We start from the raw sequence: 14134 nt of genomic DNA, 5'->3' as shown, positions 1-14134 counted from the left end.
TAAAACTGAAGAATCTGCAAAAAGGTGGGAATTTAAGGAGATGGAACCTGGATAAACTGACTAAACCAGAGGTTGTAGAGAGTTTCAGGGAGAGCATAAGGGAACAATTGACAGGAATGGGGGAAAGAAATACAGTAGAAGAAGAATGGGTAGCTCTGAGGGATGAAGTAGTGAAGGCAGCAGAGGATGAAGTAGGTAAAAAGACGAGAGCTAGAAGAATTCTTTGGGTAACAGAAGAAATACTGAATTTAATTGATGAAAGGAGAAAAATATAAAAACGCAGTAAATGAAGCAGGCAAAAAGGAATACAAACGCCTCAAAAATGAGATCGACAGGAAGTGCAAAATGGCTAAGCAGGGATGGCTAGAGGACAAATGTAAGGATGTAGAGGCTTATCTCACTAGAGGTAAGATAGATACTACCTACAGGAAAATTAAAGAGACCTTTGGAGAAAAGAGAGACACTTGTATGAATATTAAGAGCTCAGATGGAAATCCAGTTCTAAGCAATGGAGGGAAAGCAGAAAGGTGGAAGAAGTACATAGAGGGTCTATACAAGGGTGATGCACTTGAGGACAATATTATGGAAATGGAAGAGTATGTAGATGAAGATGAAATGGGAGATACGATACTGCGTTAAGAGTTTGACAGAGCACTAAAAGACCTGAGTCGAAACAAGGCCCCGGGAGTAGACATCATTCCATTGGAACTACTGACGGCCTTGGGTGAGCAAGTCCTGAAAAAACTCTCCCATCAGGTGAGCAAGATGTATAAGACAGGCGAAATACCCTCAGACTTCAAGAAGAATATAATAATTCCAATCCCAAAGAAAGTAGGTGTTGACAGATGTGAAAATTACCGAACTGTCAGTTTAATAAGTCACAGCTGAAAAATACTAACGCGAATTCTTTACAGACAAAGGGAAAAACTGGTAGAAGCCGACCTTGGCGAAGATCTGTTTGGATTCTGCAGAAATGTTGGAACACGTGAGGCAATACTGACCCTACGACTTATCTTAGAAAATAGATTAAGCAAAGGCAAACCTACATTTCTAGCATTTGTAGACTTAGAGAAAGCTTTTGACATTGTTGACTGGAATACTCTCTTTCAAATTCTAAAGGTGGCAGGGGTAAAATACAGGGAGCGACAGGCTATTTACAACTTGTACAGAAACCAGATGGCAGTTATAAGAGTCGAGGGGCATGAAAGGGAAGCAGTGGTTGGGAAGGGGGTGAGACAGGGCTGTAGCCTGTCCCAGATGTTATTCAATCTGTATATTCAGCAAGCAGTAAAGGAAAAAAAGAAAAATTCGGAGTAGGTATTAAAGTCCATGGAGAAGAAATAAAAACGTTGAGGTTCGCCGATGACATTGTGATTCTGTCAGAGACAGCAAAGGACTTGGAAGAGCAGTTGAACGGAATGGACAGTGTCACGAAAGGAGGGTATAAGATGAACATCAACAAAAGCAAAACGAGGATAATGGAATGTAGTCGAATTAAGTTGGGTGATGCTGAGGGAATTAGATTAGGAAATGAGACACTTAAAGTAGTAAAGGAGTTCTGCTATTTGGGGAGCAAAATAACTGATGATGGTCGAAGTAGAGAGGATATAAAATGTAGACTGGCAATCGCAAGGAAAGCGTCTCTGAAGAAGAGAAATTGGTTAACATCGAGTATAGATTTAAGTGTCAGGAAGTCGTTTCTGAAAGTATTTGTATGGAGTGTAGCTATGTATGGAAGTGAAACATGGACGATAAATAGTTTAGACAAGAAGAGAACAGAAGCTTTCGAAATGTAGTGCTATAGAAGAATGCTGCAGATTAGATGGGTAGATCATATAACTAATGAGGAGGTATTGAATAGAATTGGGGAGAAGAGGAGTTTGTGGCACAACTTGACAAGAAGAAGGGACCGGTTGGTAGGACAAGTTCTGAGGCATCAAGGGATCACCAATTTAGTATTGGAGGGGAGCGTGGAGGGTAAAAATCGTAGAGGGAGACCAAGATATGAATACACTAAGCAGATTCAGAAGGATGTAGGTTGCAGTAGGTACTGGGAGATGAAGAAGCTTGCACAGGATAGAGTAGCATGGAGAGCTGCATCAAACCAGTCTCAGGACTGATGACAACAACACGCACAACACGTGCGGCATATGCACGAGCAGCAGCAGCACCTTGGTTATCAGATGCAACCAGCATCAAAAGCATATCGACGTTTCCATTGTTTGTGTACTCCACGAGCAAGCCACCCTATATGAACTTGATAGAATCAGTTATGGCTGTGCAGTGCGCGGTTAGTATGCATATTCACGCAGTTTAATGTATCCCACTGTCATGTGATGGGCTGTTATCATGTGCCAAAATGTCATGCTTATAATCGACAAGAACTAGGGAACAGATGCCTAAAAATTAAAAAAAAGAAATCCGACGGGTATTCGAACCATAGCTTCAGGGCTCATGTAGGGTTGTTAACCTAACAGTGTTTGCAATCAGCTACGACGGCTTGTACGTTAGTGTGGGTTGCTACACGTTGCTCTTGACATACCGATGCGCTGCACCACGTGACAGGGTTTCCAACTCTTCGTTTTTATACATGTGGTTTCAAAATACACTAGATCCACATTTGCTAGATGAACTTCTGTCTTGAAACTCGATGAGGAATCGCATACCGGCCTCCAAGTTCGGAATTTTTCTCCGTCCTGTAGAACTGATGTCAGGTGATCATGTGACCCTCCATCATGACAGGTAATTGGTAGATACATGACGGTCGGCTCTAAAAAATCAGTGCATTAAGACGGATCGATGTGGATACGTAAGCAGTGGAAGAAAGGACCTATCGTGTTTGGACCTGTCAGTGACAATTCCCTCAACACACAATTCCCTCAACACTTGTAGCCCGCGTCTTAAATTATTTTGTTTGATGAATCCCAATTTCTGTCTTGCCATTCGGGTTTTACACTCAGTAGCTCCCTCTAGTTAGGTGGCATCAGTCCGTTGCTGACCTGACACATCTCATTTTTATTCTGTAAATTCGATTTATCACAATTACAATCATGTTTCTACACTCGACTTATACTGGTTGTCAATTGCAGTATTGATGTCAGAGATTGTAAATGCCAGGTCATCTCTTCCTATAGATTAACTTTCTGTATTCTGATTGAGAAATTTTGCATATGGAATAGTAAATGTTTAAATGCCACTTCTGCGCCTTGATCTGGGGAGTCTGTGATATGCGACAGCAGGGTCTGCGTGCTGAGATCCCTATGGAGATACGTTCACAAGGATAGGGGCTGAGTTGTAATATTCGTGCTGACAGGCTACCTCTGGTGTGTACATTCATCTACATCTACATCATACTCCGCAAGCCATCTAATGATGTGTGGCGGAGGGTACTTTCGGTACCACTATCTGATCCCTTCAACCCAGATTCACTCGCGAATAGTGCGTGGGAAGAATGATTGTCAGTAAGCCTCCGTATAGGCTCTAATTTCTCGAATTTTCTCCTCGTGGTCAATACGCGAGATGTTGTAACCTCCCCACAAAATAAAAATAATGTTGTTGTTGTTGTGGTCTTCAGTCCTGAGACTGGTTTGATGCAGTTCTCCATGCTACTCTATCCTGTGCAAGCTTTTTCATCTCCCAGTACCTACTGCAACCTACATCCTTCTGAATCTGCTTAGTGTATTCATCTCTTGGTCTCCCTCTACGATTTTTACCTTCCACGCTGCCCTCCAATACTAAATTGGTGATCGCTTGATGCCTCAGAACATGTCCTACCAACCGATCCCTTCTTCTGGTCAAGTTGTGCCACAAACTTCTCTTCTCCCCAATCCTATTCAATACCTCCTCATTAGTTATGTGATCTACCCATCTAATATTCAGCATTCTTCTGTAGCACCACATTTCGAAAGCTTCTATTCTCTTCTTGTCCAAACTATTTATCGTCCATGTTTCACTTCCATACATGGCTACACTCCATACGAATACTTTCAGAAATGACTTCCTGACACTTAAATCAATACTGGATGTTAACAAATTTCTCTTCTTCAGAAACGCTTTCCTTGCCATTGCCAGCCTACATTTTATATCCTCTCTACTTCGACCATCATCAGTTATTTTGCTCCCCAAATAGCAAAACTCCTTTACTACTTTAAGTGCCTCGTTTCCTAACCTAATTCCCTCAGCATCACCCGACTTAATTAGACTACATTCCATTATCCTTGTTTTGCTTTTGTTGATGTTCATCTTATATCCTCCTTTCAAGACACTGTCCATTCCATTCAACTGCTCTTCCAAGTCCTTTGCTGTCTCTGACAGAATTACAATGTCATCGGCGAACCTCAAAGTTTTTATTTCTTCTCCATGAATTTTAATACCTACTCCGAATTTTTCTTTTGTTTCCTTTACTGCTTGCTCAATATACAGATTGAACAACATCGGGGAGAGGCTACAACCCTGTCTTACTCCCTTCCCAACCACTGCTTCCCTTTCATGTCCCTCGACTCTTATAATTGCCATCTGGTTTCTGTACAAATTGTAAATGGCCTTTCGCTCCCTGTATTTTACCCCTGCCACCTTTAGAATTTGAAAGAGAGTATTCCAGTCAACATTGTCAAAAGCTTTCTCTAAGTCTACAAATGCTAGAAACGTAGGTTTGCCTTTCCTTAATCTTTCTTCTAAGATAAGTCGTAAGGTCAGTATTGCCTCACGTGTTCCAGTGTTTCTACGGAATCCAAACTGATCTTCCCCAAGGTTGGCTTCTACTAGTTTTTCCATTCGTCTGTAAAGAATTCGTGTTAGTATTTTGATGAAAATAATATAATACATATGAATAATATTGACATTTAGTGTAACCTCAAAACAGAAAAATTCCTAAACTTCTCAACAGTAAAAATTATAATTATGTCGTTCACGTTCAGGGTAACGTCCCAACAAAAAATAAATTCAGTAACCTGGTAATAATACAATGTAACTAACCTCTCAATTAAATTGTCACTCACTTATAATTTTTCAATAATTGAATGTGAATTTAACCTGGTAAATTTTGGACGTCAGCAGTGCAGCAACATGGCCCTGAAAGATCATTCTGAATAAAAAAAGAAAAATTCTTACCTCAATGAAGTTGCCGGATAACGCATATATATGTGGAATGCTGGCCGATAGATATGTCATTTATGAAAGGAAACAACTGATTTTTCTTTTGCAATAATCGGGATGATCATGGATTGGAGAAATTAGTAAATTCTTTAAATTGAAATGAATGGTTGTTAAATGTTATTTTTTACGAGAAAGATTATTATTAGGACATTTTTAAAACATTTACATGGGACTTAAGATAACAATACTACATATGCGCGAGGCTGCCTTTTACCTTATACAATAATGCTCAGGCTCCGGCATCGCTGCACCACGACCGGCCCAGCCAACACGATACACCAGACCAGACTGCTCGCTAGCAACAACTTACTGCTACAGGTACACAGTTCCTACTGCAGTCAACACTGCTCTCTGGTCTGAGATTCTCTTATACCTTACATATCGCAGGCAGCGCGTGAGCAATACATCGAAATTACATCTGCTCGGACCTCTTACAATGTATGAGGGGGGAAGTATATGTTGTGTGACTCCTCCTGAAAAGTGCTGTCCCGGAATTTCATTAGTAAATCTCTCCGTGATGTAAAACGCCTCTCTTGTAACGTCTGCTGGTGGGGTTTGTTTAGCATCTCCGTAGCGCTCTCTCGCCAACTAAACGATACCGTCACGAAACACGCCACTCTTCGTTGGATCTTCTCTCTCTATCAGTCCTACCTGATAGGGATCCCAGATAGATGAACAATACTCAAGAATCGGGCGAACAAGCGCCTTATAAGCCACTCGTTTCGTGGATGAGTTACAATTCCTTAATATTTTTCCGATGAATCTGAGAATGGTGTCTGCTTTTCCCAGTACCTGTTTTATATGGTCATTCCACTTTAGGTCGCTCTGGATAATTACGCCTAGATATTTCACGGTAGTGCTGTATCCAGCTATTTGTCATCAGTAGTGTAGCTGTACAGTAATGGATTTCTTTTCCTGTGTATGCGCAATATGTTACATTTATTTACGTTCATGGTCAACTGCCAGAGTCTTCACTATTCATAAATTCTCTGCAGGTCGTTCTGCAAATTCTTACTATCTTCTGGCGTTGCTACTTCGGTATAAACAACTGCATCATCTGCGAATAGCCTTAAAGAGCGTCCGATGCTTTCTACTAGACCATTTATATATATTGTGAACAGCAACGGTCCTATCACACTTCCCTGTGGTACTCCGGATATTAACTTTATATCTGTCGATTTATTTCCGTTAAGGCGACGTGTTGAGTTCTGTCTGCAAGAAAGTCTTGAATTCACTCGCAGGTCTGCTCTGATATTCCGTAAGCTCGTATTCTTTTCATTAAACGGCAATGAGTGACGGTGTCAAATGCCTTACTGAAATCAAGGAACACGGCCTGAGCGCCGTTGTCCCCTGCGCTGTGGATCTCATGGAGAAACAGAGCGAGTTGAGTTTCGCATGACCTGTGTTTGCGGAATCCATGTTGATTTTTATAGAGGAGTTGTTCATTTTCCAAGAACGTCATAATTCTTGAACATAAAACATGTTCCATAATTCTACAACAGATTCACATCAACGATATAGGTCTATAATTGTGTGGATCTCATCTCTTACGCCATTTCTTGAAAACGGGAATGACCGGCGCTTTTTTTTCCAGTCATTCGTACCTTTCGTTGCTCAAGCGCCCTACGATAAATTACTGCTAGAAGGGGAGCAAGTTCTTTCGAATAATCTTTATAGAAGCTTATAGGCATCTCACCTGATCCTGAAGCCTTTGCAATACTAAAAGATTGTAGCTACTTTTCAATTCCGCGATCGGTTATCACAATATCTGCCACATCGACGTTCGCACGACGATTGAAAAGAGGGACAGTGTTGCGATTTTCCTCTGTGAAACAACTGCGGAAGACCGAATTCAGTATTTCGGTCTTCTCTCTGTTGTCCTTCGTTTCGGTGCCGGTGTGATTTTGACCCACTTACTGATTTTGCAAACGACCAAAATCTCTTACGGTTTTTACTCAGGTCTGTTGACAACGTCTTACTTTCAAACTCATTGAACGCTTCCCTCATTGCTCTCCTTACGCTCATTTTCGCGTCGTTCAGCTTCTGTTTGTCAGCTAGGTTTTTACTTCTCTTGAATCTGAGATGAAGTGCTCTTTGTTTACGTAGCGCTTTTCAAATGGTTCAAATGGCTCTGAGCACTATGGGACTTAACATCTGAGGTCATCAGTCCCCTATAATTTAGAACTACTTAAACCTAACTAACCTAAGGACATCACACACATCCATGCCCGAGGCGGGATTCGAACCTGCGACCGTAGCGGTCGCACTGTTCCAGACTGAAGCGCCGAGAACCGCTCGGCCACATCGGCCGGCAGCGCTTTTCTAACACGGCTAGTAAACCATAGTGGATCTTTCCCATCCCTTAAAACCTTACTCGGGACATACTTGTCTAGGGCATATTGAATGCCTTTGAATTTTTTCCATTTGTTCTCCACATCTTCGTCCTCATCACAGAATATTTGACGTTGACTGCTGAGATATTCTGAAATTTTTATCCTGTCACCCTTGCTGAGCAAATATATCTTCCTTCCTTTCTTAACATTCCTTCTAGGAACCGTGTCATATATGCTGTCACAGCCTTATGATCATTGATACCTTCCTCTACGTTAACTGAGGTGATAAGTTAAGGTCCGTTTGTTGCCAGGAGGTCTAAGACGTTGCGCTCACGAGTTGGTTCTCTATGTGCTCAATGTAATTTTCGGACAAGACATCCTGAACATTGCCACACGATTCCCTATCTCTGGCACCAGTTTTGATGACATAACACTCCCAATCTATACCTGGCAAGTTGAAGTCACCCCCTATTACAACGGCATATCAGGAAAATTACTATTGACATTCTGTAAGCTCTGTCTGAAGCGCTCTACAACTACAGATCCTGACCCAGGTGGTCTATAAAACCATCCAATCACAATTTTTGACTGTTCTTTGATGCTCAATTTCACCCAGATTTATTCACATTCGGAATCCGTGATCCACTCGCTAGATTTTATCGAATTTTTTACTCCAATAAACTCGCCGTCACCATTGGCGACTAACCTATCCTTACGATAAACATTACCGTCTGAACATAGGATTTCGTTGTCATTGACATCTGGCTTCAACTAGCTTTCTGTTCCCGATACTGTCTGTGCATTATAATCTTTAATAAGCGATACTAATTCTGGGACCTTTCCTTGGATGCTCCTGCAGCTTGCTAAAATTATATTAATCTTTTATATATATGGCCTACCAGGAACCAGATCCTCTGAGGTCACTGTGGCTGATTTAACAGTAAAATCCTGTTTGCTCCCAATGAAGGGGTCCTCTAACCTAAAAAAGCCCCATGTGCACGCCACACGTACTCCGCTACCCTAGCAGCCGCTTCCTGTGTGTAGTGCACGCCTGACCTGTTAAGAGGAACCCTACAATTCTGCACCCGATAGCGGAGGTCGAGAAATTCGCATCCTGTACCGTCGCAGAGCCGTCTGAGCCTCTCGTTTAGACCTTCCACTCTGCTCAAAATCAGAGGACCGCGATCAACCTTGGGTACGATGCTACAAATAGACAGCTTAGCCTGCACTTCACGTGCGTTGCTAGTTGCCTTCACCAAATCAGCCAGCCGCCGAAAGGAACCAAGGATGGCCTCAGAACTTAAGTGGCAGGCGGGCGTCATTCGTGCCGACGTGCGCCACTACATGCAGCCGGTTGCACCCAGTGCGCTCGATAGCCGCCGGCAGGGCCTCTTCCACGTCACGGATGAGACCTCCCGGCAAACATACCGAATGCACACTGGAATTATTTCCCGCCTTGTCTATCTCCCTGAGGGGCGCCACACCCTCCTAACATTGGAGCTCCAAACGTCTAATATACCCACCCTCTGTACCTGTCCGGACTGGGCAGGAAAATCGACCGCTGGCCCAACAGGAGAGGCATAACGTGCCGGCTCAGAGTTTTTATCAACACTGGGAAGCATCTCGTACCTGTTGCTAAGACGTAAGGAGCCAGCCGCACGGCGTGTTTCCACTTTCGCCTTCCGCCCAGTGACACGCGAACCCACCACTGTCTGCCAACCACTCTGGAGTGCAGACGGACCGGTCAGATGTTGCATATCGGTAGCCGCAGCGACGTCCGGGCCACCAGGGAATCCAGTGGCACCAAAGGTCTCGCAGGTCTCGTCACTGGGGCCCCGACGTCACCGCAAATTCGAGTATTAGCTAGAAGCTTGTCGGCGGTAGCCAACGCAATTTCCAGCTGTTTACGCACAGCAGCCAACTCTCCTTGTGTCCGCTCACAACAAGCGCAGTCCCTAGCCATATCGTATTGTGTTTAAAATAGATACATGGTCTCAAATCGCGCTACTGAGTTTGAAAATATACCAAAGGAGAATAAAGTAAAAAAAAAAGAGTTGGTGTGCAGATTTCTCACTGAACTCTGAGTCCGCAAGCTATTAAACAGAAATAAAATTATCTACACGGAAAATTTATGCTAGGAAGCCGCCCTACACAAGGATATTTACAAGAGGTACACAAAAACAGAAACTACGATTAATTTTCTAACCAATAGTCTACACAGTAAAGTACAAACGTTTTGTTCACTTCCTCGCAGAAGCACGTGAACAAAAACCAAAGATTAAATTAATTTACAGTTTATCACACAACTGCTGCTGCTGCTCTGCTGTGCGTCCTCTCGGCTCTACAGCTGCCGCTACATTTGGTGTCCCCAGAACATCATGAATTGCTCTTCTTGCAGATGATTTTGTTTTTGCTATATTGAGGAATTGTTTGAACTGCTTTTAGATGTAAATTAGAGAAATTAAAAGAACTGCAACAATTGCTACAGTTTTAACCATCGCTGTACAATAAATATAAAATTAGACATGTGATACAAATCAGATCATTTTATTGACTTACACTTAAATAACAATAATGCTAGAATTAAAAAATTGCACTCTCGTATATAGTTTCAAAACATTCTGCATTTTAAGTCTGTCTCTTTGTAACTTAAAACGATTTTGTTATTAAAAGCGATTTGTTAAAACAATTGTGTTACTGACTTGAATGAATATTCTTAATCGTCATTTCCTTTTCTAACCCGTCTCGACAAACTACTATGGTAGAGGTAGAGGCTTTTCTCCTAGTTTAAGATTCTTCCTTCCTCCCACTGTATCGGTGTTATTTTTCCGTCTCCAACTTCTCCCTCCCCCCCCCCCCCACATTCCACTTGAGTGCGTTAATTTTCCCACATACATAGAATAAACTACCCTAGGTAGTCTCCATTTCCATCATACATTTTCTAGTACAATGATCACGCCCTTTGTCCAGATTGTTCTCTAGCAAAACAAATCACGCTTGGTATATAACAGCTGAAACAACCGGATAGTTTTTTGTTCGACCCCACAGAGACATTCAAATGTTCAAATGTGTGTGAATTCCTAACGGACCAAACTACTGAGGTCATCGATCCCCAGACTTACACACTACTTAAACTAACTTCTGCGAAGAGCAGTGCACACACCCGTGCCCGAGGTAGGACCCGAACCTCCGGTGGGAGAGGCAGTCAGAGACTTTTACATACAAAACAATTAGCGAAATCCAAAATTTACTGAAACTTTCTTGCAGATTAGAACTGCATGCCAGTCCGGGACTGGAGCATGGGGCCTTTGCCTTGCCTGGGCAAGTGCCGAGCCGACTAAGCTAACCAATCACAACTCACGACTCTCGCAACACCCTCCCCCCGCCCCTCATCCGAGCTTTGATTGTACCAGCATCTCATCTCCCTCCTTCCACGATTTACAAAAGTTCTCCTGCATACCTGACGAGAGTATCCCCCGCGACATTTCCGCAATATCCTTCCTTTCAGGAGGAATGGTACCGCAAGTAATGGAGAAGAAAGTAAAGAAGGAAGATTATTGTTTAACGTCTCATCGACGAGGTAACTAAAGATGGAGCACAAGCTCGGATTACGAAACGATGGGGAAGGAAATGGGCCCTGCCATTTTCAAAGGAATCATCCCGGCGTTTGCCTGGAGTGAGTGACGGAAATCACAGAAAATCTAAATCTAGATAGTTAGACAGGGATTTGCACCGTCATCCTCCGGAATGCGAATGCATTATGTTAATCCCTACACCACCTCTCTCGGTAGGTATGTAGAAGAATTTATGTGAAATCTGAAAGATCGGAGATGAGGTACAGACGGAAGTAAAAGATTGAGGACGTCTCCTGCTTGGATAGCTCAGTTAATAAATCACTTGTTCGCAAAAGGCAAAGGTTCCAGTTTCGATTCCCAATCTGTCTCGCGGTTTTAATCTCCCAGGAAGTCTTAAAACAGCACATATTCCGCTGCAGAATGAAAATTCTTTCCTAAATTTATTGATGATATAAAAATATATCAGATGAAAACTGAAAAATCTTTTTACTTTAACTGTACGATTCGTGGTGGTCGTGCAGTCAAATACACTAACTCTACTTAATGTATTCGACTACTTGGCATAATTTATGTTTGATTGTCATGGCTCATAATGTTGATAATTTAATCCCAAACAAGCGTCGCTGAGTACGTTGTTCGGACTCTCTAATTAAATGTTGCTGTATGGCCACGCCATATTCTTTGACTTCGAGCAACTGGTATGGTATTTGAAATTGAGATGTGAGCTCTCGAATCGTAAATACTTTTATGGTAGCTGCAGGTGGCTGGAAATTCAAAACATATTCCCATAATTAAACTGCCATGTGACTGTCTTCAAGTTAATGTTCATGATGCGTCAGGTGCTACAATGTATACTGTTGTACCATGACTGTTTAAATATGACTTTCTGTGACACATCTATTGACGGTTTCATTTCCAGATTACTGGTGATCGACCTGTTGACAGTGATATGCGTTATGCCGGTGATCGGAGCGTACGTGTATTTTAGCGTACGCGGTATTCTGGAGCTAGCGGAGGGTCCCGTGGGGATCGGACCAAACGAGACTACCACAGAGGCTCTGACGGCAATTGGACTCCTGGTGATGTGCACTATCATTGTCATCTGCTTCTTCATCTGGCTCGGCATCGCCGTCAGTGGACATTTCAGCGAATGGTACTCATGGTGGAGCTCCTGTTACCGCATCAGGTTAGCCATAGTTGTGGAAAAGAACTTACAGTACTTGCATGGGCAGTCTTTCACAGAAGTATATTATTAGATGCTTATTTATATGTGAGAAATTGTCAACCTTTGTTAAATGCAGCTCGGGAGATAGTTGCTACAGGTGCTAAATTGTCCTTGCGCTTGAAATTCTGGTGAAAGTCGGACCTACTGCGGGTTTAGTGCAACATGCACCAGTGGCTTGAAGGTATAGATGTTCTTCTTTCTCCTCTTACATTTATATCTGGGCTGCTTTTTACGTAGTCGAAGTATAGGACGCCACTCAAGGTGGTTTTCAGTGCACCATGAGTGGAAGAGGTCTTGAACATTATGATGCAATAGCAGTTACAGCAGTTATCCTGTTATGCACAGTAGAGTTACATTAATGTGACCACCTGACAAAATGCAGATTAACCATCATTTGCAGCGCTGACCGCTTCGAGACGTGCAGAAGACAGTCAGTGAGGTACTGGAACGAACCAGCAAGGACCTGCGGCCATGCGAACTCAGTTGCCATGGCCAGCTGCTCTAGGTTTCTCGGCTGAGGATCCACCGCACGTACAGCCGGATCGACGTGGTTCTACAGATTCTCGATTGGATTTAAATAAGGGGCGTTGGTGGCCAGGGGAGTACGGTAAACTCATTTGGAGCTTTTCCAGCCACGCACGCACACTACGAGCTGGGTGACACATTGCATTGTTCTGCTGGTAGATGGCATCGTACCCAGGAAATAGAAACTGCGTGTAGGGGTTGACATGGTCTCCAAAGATAGTTGCCTACTTGTGCTGATACATTGTGTTGTCTGTCAGGATGAGGTTGCCCAGGTGATTCCCTGCAGCCTTGACCCTTCCGACGAATGTTGCAAGGTGTTTACTTTCAGATGTCTAACGCCGAACATGCCAACGGTCGTCTTTCCGATGGTGCATGAAACGTGATTCATCTGAAGAGGTCACGTGTTGTCACTCATTCGATGCCCACTTGGGGGCAATTTCCAGCCTTCATTGCCAATGAACGTCAGTCACCAAGGGTGCATAAACCAGTCACCCGCGGAGGCTCATACGCAACAACGTTCTCTGAACGGTCGTTGAGAAGAAACTGCTGGTAGCCACTTGGTTCATCTGGGTGGTCAGTAGCTCAACAATTGTACGTATTTTCCTAACCCTCCATCGCTAGGGCTCCCATCTGCCGTCTGAGAGTGGTTATTGCAGGAGGTGGTCACCTTAGCGTGACTAGACCCCTGTGAACTACGGCCCGTGGTGCAGGGCAGTTGCCTCAGCGCCGGATTTGAGTAGCATCATTTTGCCATGAACAGCTTACAAACTTAACCGCTCTGGATATGGTTTCACTCTTGGTCCGAAAGGCAATGATCATATCGTTTTCAGCGTCAGGTAAATCGCTCCGTTTCTGCTTTACAACTACTGCAATTTTGTCCGTGTCCTTCAGGCACGCTTTATATACCCTCCACAGAGAGCCTGTATACAGAGAGAGTGGCCATAGGTGAAGTTGCCCGTAATTGGTTGATTAGCTCTGGCACCATTTTTCTGCCAAACGTCTCTTGCGCTTCCCATGTTCGCCGTGCTTTTGAGTTGAATTGAAGTTCAGAGGACTTTTGGAAATTATTAAAAGGTATTTGAATTATTGAGTGACTTGTTATACGTTGTGCATGCATGTTCGATTTAGTTGTATATGGTTTTTTAAGCTCTTATTTCTTTAACAGTTCGTGCATACTGGTAGCATAACAAGCTTTTCTGAAGCCAATATCTGACAGTCTTTGCTGGAAACGGAAAGTTCATATAATTGTTGTGCCATGCTCATTCGACTTTACAGCGTCAAACTTTATTTCGTTCCGAATCAGAACACTAGGCATTCTTTTG

At 43.1% G+C, this 14134-nt stretch overlaps 1 protein-coding gene across 1 annotated transcript in view; it reads left to right on the top strand.

The window, feature by feature from the left end:
• LOC124776536 (E3 ubiquitin-protein ligase MARCHF3-like) overlaps window positions 1-14134 on the top strand; it is an 88335-nt gene that overhangs the window by 63383 nt on the left and 10818 nt on the right. The window contains exon 2 of the mRNA XM_047251568.1: window positions 11982-12192. Coding sequence (XP_047107524.1) covers window positions 11982-12192 — 211 coding nt within the window. The remainder of the gene's footprint in view (window positions 1-11981; window positions 12193-14134) is intronic.

The sequence above is a fragment of the Schistocerca piceifrons genome, chromosome 1, assembly GCF_021461385.2.
Source record: "Schistocerca piceifrons isolate TAMUIC-IGC-003096 chromosome 1, iqSchPice1.1, whole genome shotgun sequence".
In the NCBI taxonomy this organism is placed as follows: domain Eukaryota; kingdom Metazoa; phylum Arthropoda; class Insecta; order Orthoptera; family Acrididae; genus Schistocerca; species Schistocerca piceifrons.
Note: the sequence above shows the minus strand (reverse complement) of the source record. Positions and strands in the feature narration are given on the sequence as shown.